Below are 14,590 nucleotides of genomic sequence, written 5' to 3' on the forward strand. Positions count from 1 at the left end.
ATAGTGATTCTGCCTAGGTTCACAGAGATGTGTGAGTATATATGCGCTGACTGGCTCTGGCAAGGGGTTTCAGGTGGCTTTTCCAATAACTGATGCTGACAGCAGAGTCCCCAGAGCAAAGGACAGCACTGAGGCAGGAAACTGAGTGACAAGGAATCACAGAGGAATTTTTTTTTGAGAGAGGAAGTGTGCACACGTGAGCTCGCAGGCCCAAGCAGGCAGGGGACCGGCAGAGATAGAATCCACTCCCAGGCTGGGGCAGGCACGGCTCAGTCTCACGACCCTGAGATCACAACTTGAGCCAAACACAAGAATCAGAAGCTTCACCAAGTGAGCCATCCAGGCGCCCCACAGAGTAATTTTTAATGTTCCTTCAATCCTTCTGATGAGATCAAGGAGAAGGGTTGTTGCTTTAAATTCTCCCTAACAACCGCTGGTACCCTTTTTAATCAAGACAGAGGGTCTCGATTGCCTTTACAGGCCTTGGGATCCAGCTACAATTTAATAGCACTGTTTTATTTTTAGCACACCTATTTTTATAGTGTCATTCTATGTATGGCAAATGATATGGGTCTTCTACTTACGATGGTGGTTTGAAGTTTCTTTTTAGAATGAATGTCTTTATTAAAAAAAAAAAAAGTGTCTGAATTTAAATAAGTAAATGGTAATTCAAGTGATACACTAACACAGCCAAAACCCACTAGTTTAATGGCTAAACTGCACAGAAACTGGAGAGTAATTAATGCCTTTCAGTAAAGTATTAAAAAGGAAGAAAGCCTTGGCTGATTCCTCTCAGAACATGCTCTGCAAATGAACAAATGAAACAACTGAAGAACTTATGTTGTTAAAATGTGGTAAAATCCTTAAAAACAGGCAATTTAAATCCAATTTCTTCAAGAAGACAATCTACCAAGCAGAATGGCACTTAGATAAGGAAAACATTCCAAGATCTAATTTTATCAGTTTTCTCCCTTTCTTGCGCCTTATAAATGGGGTGTATTAAGTTCCATAAATAGTGCTAAATCATTAAACTAAGACAACAGATTTCCTTTCTTAAAGAAAAGAACCAGTTATACTGTCAATTCTTTTCTTAGAAGCACTAAATAACTCAAGAACAAAAATAACTCCTTTTGTAAAACCGAACTGAATCTCTTCTATTTTCTCTGCACAGCGAGCATTCAGAAAGCCGCCACTCCTCTCGCCTGTCCGCCCTGAGCTCCCAGTGATGCTGGCAGAGCTGTGACCTCTCTGCGCCGGACGAAACAGAGGCCACAGTGCCTTCAGAGTGAAGGCAGGTACAGACTCCCTGTTCTGATTGTGATCAGAGCCTGTGGCACATCTACTCTGACCCAATTAGGCAAGATTTATGAACCTCACACGGGATGTCAGAGGGCAACTAACAATCAGCATCTCACACGATTTGCCAGTGCAGCTGCAAACTCATTAATCCCTAATAGCAATAAAAATCTTGTTGATCTCAGTATCTGTGCACTGGATTACTGAAGCAGCCACCAAGGAGGCGTGCTCAGCCGGAAAGTCAGTGCACTATCACAGAGAAGAATGAATGAGCAAGCCTTATGCGTATTAATGCGCCTAGACTTTGCTAAGCGCTGCAACACCAAAACGTTATCAACAGGTTCTATCTGCTAGTTAATAAAAACAAATACGGCACTGCTAGGAGTCCATTCATGAAGAGCAATTTAAAGAGGTACAGTCCATCACTGTCATTTTCTTCCTCTGACCTTCCGTAAGATACTGATTTCAAAAGGACATGATGACCCTATATCCCCACATTAGAGTTACTCATCCAACTATGAAACAGCCTCATGCAACCCAATGTTCTATGTTTTAACTTTCTAAGAATCTCTTCAAATCTCTTCATGCTCAGTAGAAACTAAAAGTTTCCTCTAAAGTAGGAGGAGAAAAGTCTGGAAACCTATACCTGTTTTTAAAGATATTATTCATGAGAGAGAGAGAGAGAGACAGAGAGAGCACAAGTGGAAGGAAGAGGCAGAGACAGAAGGAGAAGCAGACTCCCCACTGTGCAAGGAGCCTGCCATGGGGCTCAGTCCTAAAACCCTGGGATCATGACCTGAGCCAAAGACAGACGCTTCACTGACTGAGCCACCCAGGCACTCCTAGAAACCTATACTTCTAATAGTATATGCTTCCACTTTGGTTTTTGGTAAAAAAATTTTTTAACTTAAAAAAGTAACAACATCTTCTGGAATTAAAACATTCTTTGTAACTGCCACAAGTACGAATTCCTAAAGGGCTTCGTTAGGCTGTCTCAAACCTTGTGTACCTTGCACTTTTCTTCTTCATTCAAGTGTAAGTTTTTTAAAAATCATATTACCTATTCCCTAGTAAAAAGGTCCAATGTTTCTCAATAAAGGCGCAGATATCTTCTTTCCATCGGAAATAACCTTGCCGTCCACTTCCTTCTAGAGACAAGTTGTACATTGCCAGCATGACAACCTGGAACACAAATCCAACAAGGGCTGGGAGAAAAGCATCATTACGGATTGTTTTATACCTGTGTAGGAATGGGTGGGGAACAGAGGGTGCAAAAGAAAGGATAATACCTTGGAATAGTCTCAGTAGAGAATTTTATTTCCTGTTTTGCTTCCAACACTAGTGCTTCCAGCACTAACCCACTACAGTATGTGCAGTTGTTCCTGACACACTGCATATGCAGGGCTGAGGTGTGGCTGAACTGGTCAGGATAAGAAACAGCCATCCTAAGCAACTAAGCAACCTGTCGTTGCTACTCCCCTCCGCAACCCTGTTCCCTGCATCTCTCCATCCTACACGAAATGCTAAGCAACTAAGCAATCTGGCTGTGGTTACTACTCCCCGCCCCACCCCATCCCTGCATCTCTCCATCTTACACAATGAGGCACTAGATAGGTGATAACCTCTGGCCGTGAGCCCTCCAGGTACCTACTACAGCCCCCATTTTCTCACTGCTGGGGCTGACCTTTATTAAATATTTTGAAAGTTACCCCTGCCTATATATTTTTCTAAGCTCTTTACAGAGCAGAAACAGGAGACTCTCAGAATTTCAAAGCTGAAAATAATGTTAGTCACCATCTACTCAGTGTTTAGCCATTTTCATACATAGAAATCTTTCTTCGGATGACATTAGCATTAGACAGAGAGGCCCAAGCCAAGAGGTCTGGCTGCTCAGCCCGCTCTGAGGCTCCAAGACACCCCCAGAGCTCCATGTGAAAACTCCTCATCTGGTCCAGCCTTGCTTGTTTACAGGTAATGAATTCATGGTCCCAAATTGGGAAGTGTTTTCCAGAAATATAAGTAACACATGTTCACTGTAAAAGATTTCAATAATAGAAGAGCAAAGAGGGAGTAAAAAGCACTCTGAATTAAATCTACCATCAAGAAACAATCACTTCTGAGACATTCAATCACCATGCCTTTAGGCATTTCTTCTTACATTTACACGCAATTTTGAATTATGTAATTTCATATAAATCGATAAAATGATACCAGCTATTCAAAACTATGTTTTCGGGGCACCTGGGTGGCTCAGAGGGTTAAGCCTCTGCCTTCAGCTCAGGTCATGATCTCAGGGTCCCGGGCTTGTATCCCACACGGGCTCTCTGCTCAGCAGGGAGCCTGCTTCCGCCTCTCTCTCTACCTGCCTCTCTGCCTGCTTATGATCTCTGTCAAATAAATAAATGAAATCTTATAAATAAATAAATAAAACAAAACTAGGTTTTCAACCTAATAGAAACAATGATTGATTTGGGGCCACTGAAACTGAAAAGGGGACAGAGAATCCATGAAAAGACACTAATTTGATTCTTCTTTCCAGAAAGCGCACCCTGAAAGTGTAAGGGGGCTACTGAACTACAATTCAGGCTCCCTACCACCTGTGCACACAGCTTGAGACCCCCAATGGTCCAGAGGATAATCTGACTTCAAGGGCCTGGTAATGCTGAACACTTCTAATAATGCTTACGTTTCCCATTAATTGAGCTCCCCCCTCCTTAGACTCCTGCAACTTACAGACAGCCCACCAAACAATTAACCTCATCTACAGAGTTTTCACGTTCTTCCACACATTTTTGAAACAGGTCCCCATCAGCCAACAAACATCTTTAAAACAGTTAGTGTCCACTGGGATTTACTATTTAATGGATATGGAATTTCAGCATGGCAAGATAAAAATGTTCTGGAGATGGACAGTGGTGATGGTTGCAAAACAATGTGAATGTACCTAAGGCCGCTGAATGATATGCTAAAAAAACAGATAAAATGGTAAACTTTCATGTTATATATATTTTACCACAATTTTAAGAACTTATTGTTCAAGAAATACTTTAATGAGAGACTGAAATGAGCTGCTTCTGCCTACTCCCAAAGCGCTCAGACATATTGATTCACTGTTAATCTCAGCTGTAGAGACATTGTCTGCTACTCTATTTCTGGTATTTGGGGGGGGGGCGTACGTGTGAAATATTTCATGACTTTAGAAAGTTAAAATTCATATATTTACTGGAAAATAACTTTTTCTATAACCACTTAGTATTTATCGCACAAACTTCAAACTCAATATATGAAGGAGATGGTTTTCCTCCTCTCCTGGAATCTGAAATCCTAAGTAAAGGAATCCCAGGTCAGTGTTCGGCTCTCCCACTACCAGCCCAAGCCCATCAGTGACAGTGTGTCCCCAGGGCAGAGATCCAGGCTGGCAGAGCCACAGCAGGCACTTCACCAGCATGTGCTGGGAAACACCCAGAAAAATAAGGAGAATAGGTCATGGTACATTCTCTACCTGCCACAGAAGAGTAAATGTCCAGGATGAGAATGTAACAAGTCCCCTACCCTTCCCAAACACATGATTGAGCTTCTCCTGCATTTCCAACTGTGGTTCACAAATCACCGAGGAGAGGACACAAGAAAGGGCTTGGAAAAAAGGTCAGGAGACCAGACTCCTTCACTAATGGCATTTTGCGATTAAACAAGCATTTCTACTTATTACTTGGATGAATCAACAAAGTTAAGATGTAAAAAGATAGTAAAGCTACATTCCAATATACTGGTTGGTGATATCGATCAATAGAATCTATCCAAAACCATCTGATTCCCTTTCAGCTCTTTCTTAAGAGTCTGGGTTTTTTATGTACGACTGGAAATACTGGTCAGTAGTTTACCAAGACCAGATCTACCAAGTGTCTGACCTACCACTTCATCATACCAGGGTATTATCTCCCATCAGTCTGTCTTCTGGCAGTGCAAACATGATTTTCAAGTGATGTTAGTATAATTAAATGTGCAAACTGAACCAATATTCTATCTTCTAAGCAATATACCCAAAAGCCGGTTGTTCTTTTCAAAAGAACCTTGACAGGGGCACCTGTGTAGCTCAATGGGTTAAGCCTCTGCCTTGGGCTCATGTCATAATCTCAGGGTCCTGGGATGGAGCCCCACATCAGGTTCTCTGCTGAGCGGGGAATCCACTTCCCCCTCTCTCTCTGCCTGCCTCTCTGCCTACTTGTGATCTCTCTCTGTCAAATAAATAAGTAAAAAAATAACCTCCATAAAACACTCGTATTCTTGCAAATAAACTATACATATTTACTATTCTTGCTCTTTACGGCTTTTTGAGAAGCTACTTGCAGATCAAATGCAAATCTGCCATGGGTATATGCATCAGAGTAATCTACTAATATTAATCTGACCTTGTCTAGACATAACATCCCATGCACATGCTGAGAAAAACATAATTATAATATTTATGAGGCTATGGCCTCAGTACAAACTTCCCTTCGTTTTCCACTTACATATTTTCAGCCAAGTCAAAAAAGGCTCCGTAAGTTCACCACTGACAGATTTCAATAGCACATCTCCTAGGGAAGCACTGACGATTAAAATAACTGTCAAAGCTGCTAAAGCAGCTGCAGTTTATAAGGAATACCTAGTGGCTAAGACCATTTCCTCTACACTCTTTCTCATTACCCTGTGTATTTCCTTCCTAGCAAAAAAAATGCTATGGGTAATTAACTCATTTATTTGTCTGCTTACTGTCTAAAGTGAATACCTAGAATGCTAGCTACCCAGCTGTCTCATTCAGCACCACAGTCTCCAGGCCTGCAACAGCACCGGGTTTGTCTGAGCCACTCAGTAAGTATACTCTATTCATTTTTAGACCTTACTGTTAACACTGGCACCCTGTTCTAGACATATTAATAACAAAACCAAAAAAATTAATGCACGCTGGAGATCAGGAAAAAGCTACTATTCAGGCTACTGTTGGCTTGGATTACAGTGCTGGTACTAAAGATGGTTAAAAGGTGGTCCTAGGTATTCACTGAATAAAAAATATTCAAGTATGTCTGTGTTCAAATATAGAAAAACTGGATTTATGTTGGTTTATGCAATGAGCCACATTATATCTCCCAACGATTTGTGGCAGAATCTTCACATTCTTAAAAATGTAAATATGGCCATCTTTACATTTTTTTTAAATGGTTTTATTGTTCTAAACATGGCTACCAGAAAAATGTGAACCTCACTTTCTTTTTTTTTTTTTAAAGATTTTATTTATTTATTTGACAGAGAGAAATCACAAGTAGATGGAGAGGCAGGCAGAGAGAGAGAGGGAAGCAGGCTCTCTGCTGAGCAGACAGCCCGATGCGGGACTCGATCCCAGGACTCTGAGATCATGACCTGAGCTGAAGGCAGCGGCTTAACCCACTGAGCCACCCAGGCGCCCTGAACCTCACTTTCAATTCCATTAAAATTAGAGTTTGGTAGTACATATAAATGAAATTCTGCGTGTATCAGAGGTTTTCAAGAATCTCAAACTTAATTCACTAAGTTAGCGTTGAGTACTTTTACAAAGAACTCCTTTCTCCATATATTTGGAATATGATTTTCATTGTGAAATAAAAAGTGACCCTCAAAATAGCTCAAAACTCCATGTCTCGAAGTAAGATCCTCATTCTCTGAATATTCATTCCAATAAATTCTTTGGGGGATCATCCTCCTGAATTCAAGGAGGACAGCTTTTACTCACTTGCTGCCACGTAAGCTTCAGCCTTTCATACTGCTCCTTGCCATCTTCTGAGCAGTCAGAACAAGTGAACCTAAAAAAATTATCACCCTTAAGGTAACTGAGCTGTTCCCTCAGCTGACCTAGGAGAAAAACAAAAAGGCACATCACAGGTTTATCTACAGCAATGTTTATCAGTTTATCAACCAGATTTTCCATGCTTTCCATGTTTTTCCTTTTTCAGCCAACCCATGATAGCAGGATGGGAATAGGGAAGGTAGAAAAGATTTTTGTTTTCTAACATAATATATGCCTGTTAAGATCTGTGGTTCCCTAACTTTTACAAGATACTGGAAAAGCAAGTTTTTATTGCTGTCACTGGATTTTCCAACTGTTGATATTCCTGACTCCTACGGGTCACTTTGCTTTTTTTTTTTTTTTTTTTAAGATTTTATTATTTGACAGAGAGAGACACAGTGAGAGGGAACACAAGCAGGGCAAGTGGGAGAGGGAGCAGCAGGCTTCCCGGGGAGCAGAGAGCCCAATGCAGGGCTGGATCCCAGGACTCTGGGATCATGACCTGAGCCAAAGACAGATGCTTAACAACTAAACCACCCAGGCACCCCTCTTTACATATTCTTCCAAGAAACATCTGAGTTCCCACTGCATGCCAGGTACTGGCGTAAGAACTGGAATACAGTACCCAAGACAGTCTGCTCTTAGCATTTGATGAATTTTGAGGGCCACAGATGAGGAAATGTCATCACAACAGCACAGTGGTCCTCCATCCTCATGGCGCATCAGAACCACTCAGGGAGTGGTTTTGGGTTCTTAAAAATATGCCTGGGCCTATCTCACACAGAATGAGTCGATTTCTGAAAATGGGTGTGGGTCTCTGCCTTTTTCAATGTTCCTCAGGTGATGCTGATGCTCTGGGAGACAGGACAACCACTGGAATGGAATGTGCTGTGTACTATAGGGCAATGTGAGGGCACAGAAAAGGGAGGCCCAACCTCTAATAGGAAGATGGGAGGCCTAGAAGAGTGGGGTCTCCAGGGGGCTTGAAGAAGGACTAGAATTGGCCAGGGGAAGAGGGGTGCCTGGGGGCTAAAGAGACACACATTCGAGAGGAAATTAAAATGTGCCAAGACCTTAGGATAAGAAAGAATTGTTTGTGGAGAATTAAAAGCTCACCCTAACTGCAAATTTCTGGTTGTGTGGGGACAGGACACTGACAAGAGAAGTTGAAGCTAGCAGGGTCTATCGTGAAAGACTGTTTAAAATAGATTCTGGGGACACCTGGGTGGCTCAGTTGGTTAAGTGGCTGTCTTCGGCTCAGGTCATGATCCCAGTGTCCTGGGATGGAGCCCCAAATCAGGCTCCTTGCTCGGCAGGGAGCTGCTTCTCTCTCTGTCTCTGTCTGCCACTCTGTCTGCATGTGCTCGCTCTCACTCTCTGACAAATAAATAAATAAAATCTTAAAAAAAAAAAAAAAACCATCCTGAGGACAAGGGGAATGCCATTGAGATTTTCAGGCAGGTGTGTGACTCAATAAGCAGACACTGCTCAAAAGCAACATTAGCTAATGCATAGAAAGTTCTAGATTTTTTCCTATGAAATGAAATGAAAATGTTAACTTATTAATAGTAACAATTATTCTGAATAGTAAGTCCATCTTAAACACATTTCCACATACCAGAAAATGATTCCTTTCACATATATATATACACATATACATACACATACACACACATAGAAATTTCTCTTAGTTATAAACACAAAGAATTCCTCTGGTACATATGTCTTTACTAGTCTCTGCCTAATGCGAAAATCCTGTTTTGGTAAGACTCATGATTGCTGGCAAAGCATGCTCCTTGAAAGCCAGGAAGCTGGCAGATGCAAAGATTAAGTTAAAAGCGTGAGGTATCAGGAGAGCATGTGTGTGTGTATCTCTTGCCAGCAGATCTAGGAGGCCAGCAAGTGGAAAACAAGAATGGTCCCAGAAAAAGAGCATAAAATACTTTTAATCTGCTAATTCTCACTTACTTCAACATTCAACAGCAGTTTTCCATGGGAGTTAAATATTACCAGAGTAACTTGAACTTTAATTCTATACTTACTGGGCCCATTATTTGGCCCCAAATCTGTGACATGATCTTGTTAGAACAATGTGGCTAATTCTTTAAATAACGCAGAATTTCCAATTTTCTGATTTTTATTGGATTGCCATCAAGAACATTAATTTAACAATGTGAAACGTTGACAGTAATTTTTATTAATACAAATGTGTCTATGCTTTATTGAAATCTGTCATTAACCAACTAAACTAATAATAAATATAATAATTATCTTTTTATTTAGGTCCATTTTACATTTCATGTTTTGTTCACAGATTAGAAAAACAAACCTCTACACAGGAAAGGACAAATGAAAGGAATTGAGAAGCTCCTTACTGGCTGGTATCCATTTTTGGCACTTGTCACAGAAGTAGGACAGCTGCTCCTCCATCCACGACACATCTCCTTCATCACTGTTGAGGGAATCCCCACTCTGATCATGAGATAAGTCCACTGATGCCTGGTCCTCCGATTCCACGATCAAGAGAGTCTCCCCCTCCACCTCTCCCTCCTCCAGCCCTTCTGAGGTAGATGTTCTCGTGGCTTCATCGTCGTGCCGGCTTATCAAACTACCCAGGTGGATGTTACTATCCATCCCTTCCTCTCACAGGTTCCAAAGTCCTTTTCACTAAAAATCCTAAACTCTGGACACAAAGCTTACAGGGGCTTCTACCAGGACCACAAAGACAGAAATTCTTCAGAAGAGTGTCTGCCTGCTTCTTGACTCAGACGGGACTTTCAAAGCAGTAATTTAGAACATATGATCCACTGTCCTTTTCTTTGGCCAAGCTGGAAAGGACAGTGACCAAAAAAAGGCTGAAGTCCTCACTAAGCTATCTTCCATCCACACACGCACACTCACACTTGACACTGTCCCATCAATACTTGACAACCATTTTGGGTCATGTTTTTTGAGATCCTTTTGCCAATAACATCTTCTCTCTTTCTGCTTCAAGTTGCTCAGTCAAAATAATCTGTTCTCCCAAAAGACGAATGTTTTCTTTTTTCCGATTTTGTCTCTCAATGTCTCTGATCACTCCATCATGAAGCCTCTAAAAATGTAAGAAACAGATTTCAGTAACACCTTGGACAGGTGGTTTCCATCCTCATGCCATTCAATCTGAGTAACAGTGCTACTAAAAATATACTGAAAACTTTGAGACTCCAAATATGCAATTACTATTTCAACTTTCTCCATAAATGTAAAATGTAATAAACCATCAGATTAATTTGGTGGTGTACTCTATCAGTGTTATTACTAAAATGACATCTTACCATATTTTAAGAAATTCCTGAACATTTAGTATAGAGACTTAATGGGAAATAACATTAATTTAAAAAGAAAAAACTGCTCCTGTGTTGAACTTTAAGTTTGATATTCAATGCTTTAAAAGACTTGGTGAGATTTACTATAGTAACTCTATGAACTACTTTCCTGTTGGCAATTATCCTCGCTCATTAATAAACATCGAAGAAAGAAAAAAAAGGTTACTGAAATTTAAAGTCAGGATGCAAGAAAGAGCCTGATTTTTTCTTATGTGTAAAGGGAAGTAAAAATTATACAGAATTACTAGTCAATTACAGAACTGAGAGAGATGGGAAAAATACAGAGGAAAAAATAAAGGCCCATTAGTGGTAATTATTTTGATAAGCAGTAAAGATAGGTATAAAATTCCAGAACACGGACCTAGCACCTAAGGTGAGACTTTTTAAAGCAAAAATCCAGTCATTACTAATAATTACCATTTTATAGTGTTTAGGTCACAAAACAATTTTTAACAGGGGTCTTGTGAGGTAGAGGCCTCTCTTGTGAGGGGCCCAGGCCTGAGGTTTTTGGGTTTTTTGTTTTAAATTATCAAGTCTATTTTAAAAACTCACAAAGTACCTACTTGCCGGACCTCCTCCAGGCCTAGAGTTTCATTCCCTCTTACAGTGGAGTTGAGGAATTTAGGGATCTTGGAATAGACAACACAATTGAAAACCAACTTTTTGGAACACTGCTCCTTGGCCAGATCTCCAAGGACATTTGACACCTCCCTCTCCAGTTGCCCCGTCCCGTGCTCCTTAAACCATAACATATTCACCCACACGCCCTCCCTGCCTCCCAAGGCGCACACCATGGGCTGGAAACATTCTTCCCAAACCTGCCTCTGAGACCCCACCCTTCCTTTCTCAGACTTCAGAGTATGGCTTAGGAGCTTGCTCTCCTGCCACCATTTGTTACCTTCCTCCAACTACAAGTTTCAGTATTTGCTGATTGCCTGTGATTTCCACTTGAACTACCTTCCTAACCACCAACACCTCTTCACCATTACTCACGTAGCATTACTCTTTTTGTTGGTTTCCTGTAAGGATGAGTGTCAGTAGCTGGTATGGGGTAGACAGTCAAAAAATGAGAGAAAACTACAGTCATTATGTTATTTCTTGCTTCCTTGAAACTTCCAGCACACCCACCCTGTCAATGCTTTATTTTGCTCCTTCCCAGGCTGGAAAGAAAGTCCATGGTGACTGGATGTAAAATAAACACATGTTATTCTGGCCAATCTTTGCCTCACCCAACTTCCAAATACCTAGATCTTTCTGCTCTTCCCCTCTCTAGCACAGTGATACTCCAGCCCGCCTGCATATTAGAATTCCCTGGGTAGCTTTTAAAAGATGCCTAAACCAGATCCCTCATCTCCAAGAGATTCTGATTTAAGAGGTCTGGAGTAGGTTACATTGTAAAAACTTCTAAGGAACATGAGATGTGTAGCTAGTTCAGAACCAAGTTCTTACCCACCCTACTCCATACTCCTTGAAAATCCCTGCCCTCAGTGACCTCCAAGCTAATTAGGACACACTGCCCTCTACTTCATCTCAAATTTCTTTTGATCTCATTTCCTTTCACTTCTTAGAAGAGAAACTCTCCTGCCTCTGTTCCAAAAGCTACCTCCCTGAGAAGCCATACTTTTCCCCAATCTCTAACTTCTTTCATGCCCTGCCATGGTTCATGTCAATACCCCCTCCCTCAAATTCTTACACCATCACACCTTTCTCTGATTTCCAGACTGTGAACGAGGACCAAGACCTCATCTGCTTCACCTCTGTATATCAAGCACACAGCTCAGCCCAATGCAAGAAAGACTGCTTACTAGTTCACCCAGTTCATTCCTTCCATCCTTAGCAAACTAGGCTCAACTCTAACACACGTGCTGACCTAGTTGCCTGTTGTCACATTCAATATTCAGCACTGCTGTGCATCAGTTACAGACTCAGGAACGCCTATCCTTCCTTATCTTTGATTCCCAAAGTGCCTAGTGTGGAGCCTGACACTAGGTCCTTAAACATGGTGAGATCAGTCATTAAAAATGCACCAACTAGAGTAAGGAAAATAGGAACTCAGAAACACAGAATGGACGGCTAATCTACCCATCAGTAAGTCACAGTTACTTCCAGAAACAAAAGTACCGTAAAAAAGAAAATAGTTCCCGGAATCTGGTTTCCATAACTGCTCCGTTAAAGACAAAAGACCAAAAATAAAATAAAATAAAATAAAATAAAAAGCATCCACCAAATTACCTTAGCCAAAGACACGGAAAGTGAATGCCGGGAAGCCTCCTTAACCCTGGGATCAAAACCTCACTAGCACTGAAACACATCAGGATTGAGCCTCATCCTTGGGCCTGGGTTTGGGGACAAGCCAACAACTTGGTGAGTGCACCCCACGTAAACCCCTTCCCGACTCAAGTTTGCAGCGGCCCAGGTGAGACGCTGAAAAAGTCCGTGTCACGCAGGCTGGTGGTGATTTGGGAACAGGACCGCCGACCACGCCGGGGGCGAGTCTTAGAGAGATCCAGGCGGCTGCGGCGCCGAGGCGTCGGGGACGCCCGGGGTCACCTGGTGCCTCCCGGTGCACGCGGCCTCGGGGACTGCGGCGCCCAGGACCCGGCGGGCGGCAGCCGGGGCGCAATCGCGAGAGCGCGGGGGAGCCGGGTCGCGCCGCCGAGGAGCCCACGAAACAGGGAAAGACGAGGAGCAGCGGAGAACCACGCGGAGACAGATCGGGGGCCAGAGGTCGCCGTCGTCGCGGCCACCGCGCGGGCCCCGGAAGAGGCGGTCACGTGACACCGACCTGCCGGTCCTGCAGCTGCTTCAGATGCACGCCGGCCACGGTGGCTGCCGTCAGCACCACCGAGAGGCCTAGCACCGCCTTCGAGCTCCTCGACATCCCCGCGCCGGCCACTGCGGCCTCCTCCTACCCGCCAGGGGCCGGGGCCGTCGCCGAACGATTTTCTGCGGGTGCGGGTCAGGCTCGACTGCTCGAGCGCAGAGCCCCGGCTGCCGGGTGCGCCGCCCGCCGCGCTAGGCGCGAGCAATCGAGAGTCGAGCGGCGTTCTCGGCTTCGGGGAAAGCGTTTCTGCGGGTGAGGTCCTGGGACAGGAGTGCTTCTTCCCAGTCCTCCCGACCCTGGCACACACGCGCGCGCGCGCATACACACACACATACACACACAGACAGACACACCTGGGACAGGAGTGCCTCTTCCCAATCCTTCCGACCTTGGCGCGCGCGCACACGCACACACGCACACACCCCTGTCCCCTCTGAGAGCGATGGTGACCCGGGTCATTTGCTCCATACCAACTTCACCAAACTCAGCCTCATTGCCCCTTTGGCGGGGCAGATGCCGCCAGAAGATGGAGTTCTTGCTTGAAGATTCATAATTAAAGATGGAGCTCTTGCTTGAAAATTCATAATTAAATGTAGACATCTTGGTGCTGTGTGCTGGCGGGTCAGGCTCTGAGTTTCCTTAAAACAGAAAGCCTTCTGGCTAAAGAACGTGCTAACTTAGCAGCGACGCCTTGTTGCCTCCAGATAAGAAAAGCACTGGTCTGGGGCGCCTGGGTGGCGCAGTGGGTTAAGCTGCTGCCTTCGGCTCAGGTCATGATCCCAGGGTCCTGGAATCTAGCCCCGCATCGGGCTCTCTGCTCAGCAGGGAGCCTGCTTCCTCCTCTCTCTCTGCCTGCCTCTCTGCCTACTTGTGACCTCTCTCTGTCAAATAAATAAATAAAATCTTTAAAAAAAAAAAAAAAAGAAAGAAAGAAAAGCACTGGTCGACTTGTTTCCCCTGTAATCTTGAAGAGATCACCTTTATAAGTTCGAAACTGATTCCCACATTACTAGGAAAATGAATGAATGAATGCACGCATGCATGCATGCATGCTACAGTGAGTCAGGCATTGCACAAGACATCATTTTCACTTTTCCTTAGGGTAGAAAGAAGTTTGGCTTGCAGAAACTGTAAAGTATCTGGTAGAGCACACAATGAAGAGGATTCCCATTAAGTCATTCTTTCCCTCTGGAGTTCACAGGGAGCAAGCGTCTTCCCGTGGAAACAGCTGTGGACAATGTTGATTAGGGCCAGGTCTTGGTTAGCATCACCCAACGGTTTCTCCAGCATTCATTTCTGTGGAGC

At 43.3% G+C, this 14,590-nt stretch overlaps 2 protein-coding genes across 2 annotated transcripts in view; both read right to left on the minus strand.

The window, feature by feature from the left end:
- KAT14 (lysine acetyltransferase 14) overlaps positions 1-9,739 on the minus strand; it is a 34,373-nt gene extending 24,634 nt beyond the window's left edge. The window contains exons 1-3 of the mRNA XM_059406492.1: positions 9,472-9,739; positions 7,043-7,161; positions 2,357-2,478 (exon numbers count right to left, since the gene is read on the minus strand). Coding sequence (XP_059262475.1) covers positions 2,357-2,478; positions 7,043-7,161; positions 9,472-9,730 — 500 coding nt within the window. The 5' untranslated portion in view covers positions 9,731-9,739. The remainder of the gene's footprint in view (positions 1-2,356; positions 2,479-7,042; positions 7,162-9,471) is intronic.
- A 298-nt stretch (positions 9,740-10,037) lies between these two features.
- Positions 10,038-13,447, minus strand: LOC132021705 (protein PET117 homolog, mitochondrial). The gene is made up of 2 exons (XM_059406494.1): positions 13,247-13,447; positions 10,038-10,187 (listed from the first exon to the last, which is right to left on the minus strand). The coding sequence occupies exons 1-2, from the start codon at positions 13,340-13,342 to the stop codon at positions 10,038-10,040; spliced, it is 246 nt and encodes an 81-aa protein (XP_059262477.1). The 5' UTR covers positions 13,343-13,447.
- Between the last annotated feature and the right edge of the window lie 1,143 nt (positions 13,448-14,590).

This window comes from Mustela nigripes, chromosome 7, assembly GCF_022355385.1.
Source record: "Mustela nigripes isolate SB6536 chromosome 7, MUSNIG.SB6536, whole genome shotgun sequence".
NCBI classification, from domain to species: domain Eukaryota; kingdom Metazoa; phylum Chordata; class Mammalia; order Carnivora; family Mustelidae; genus Mustela; species Mustela nigripes.

Excerpts from the sequence above, each read along its gene's own strand:
- LOC132021705 (XM_059406494.1), bottom strand. The coding sequence starts at position 13,342 with ATGTCGAGGAGCTCGAAGGCGGTGCTAGGCCTCTCGGTGGTGCTGACG. Across the intron at positions 10,188-13,246 it reads AGCAGCTGCAGGACCGGCAG|AGGCTTCATGATGGAGTGAT; the intron begins GTCGGTGTCACG and ends TTACATTTTTAG.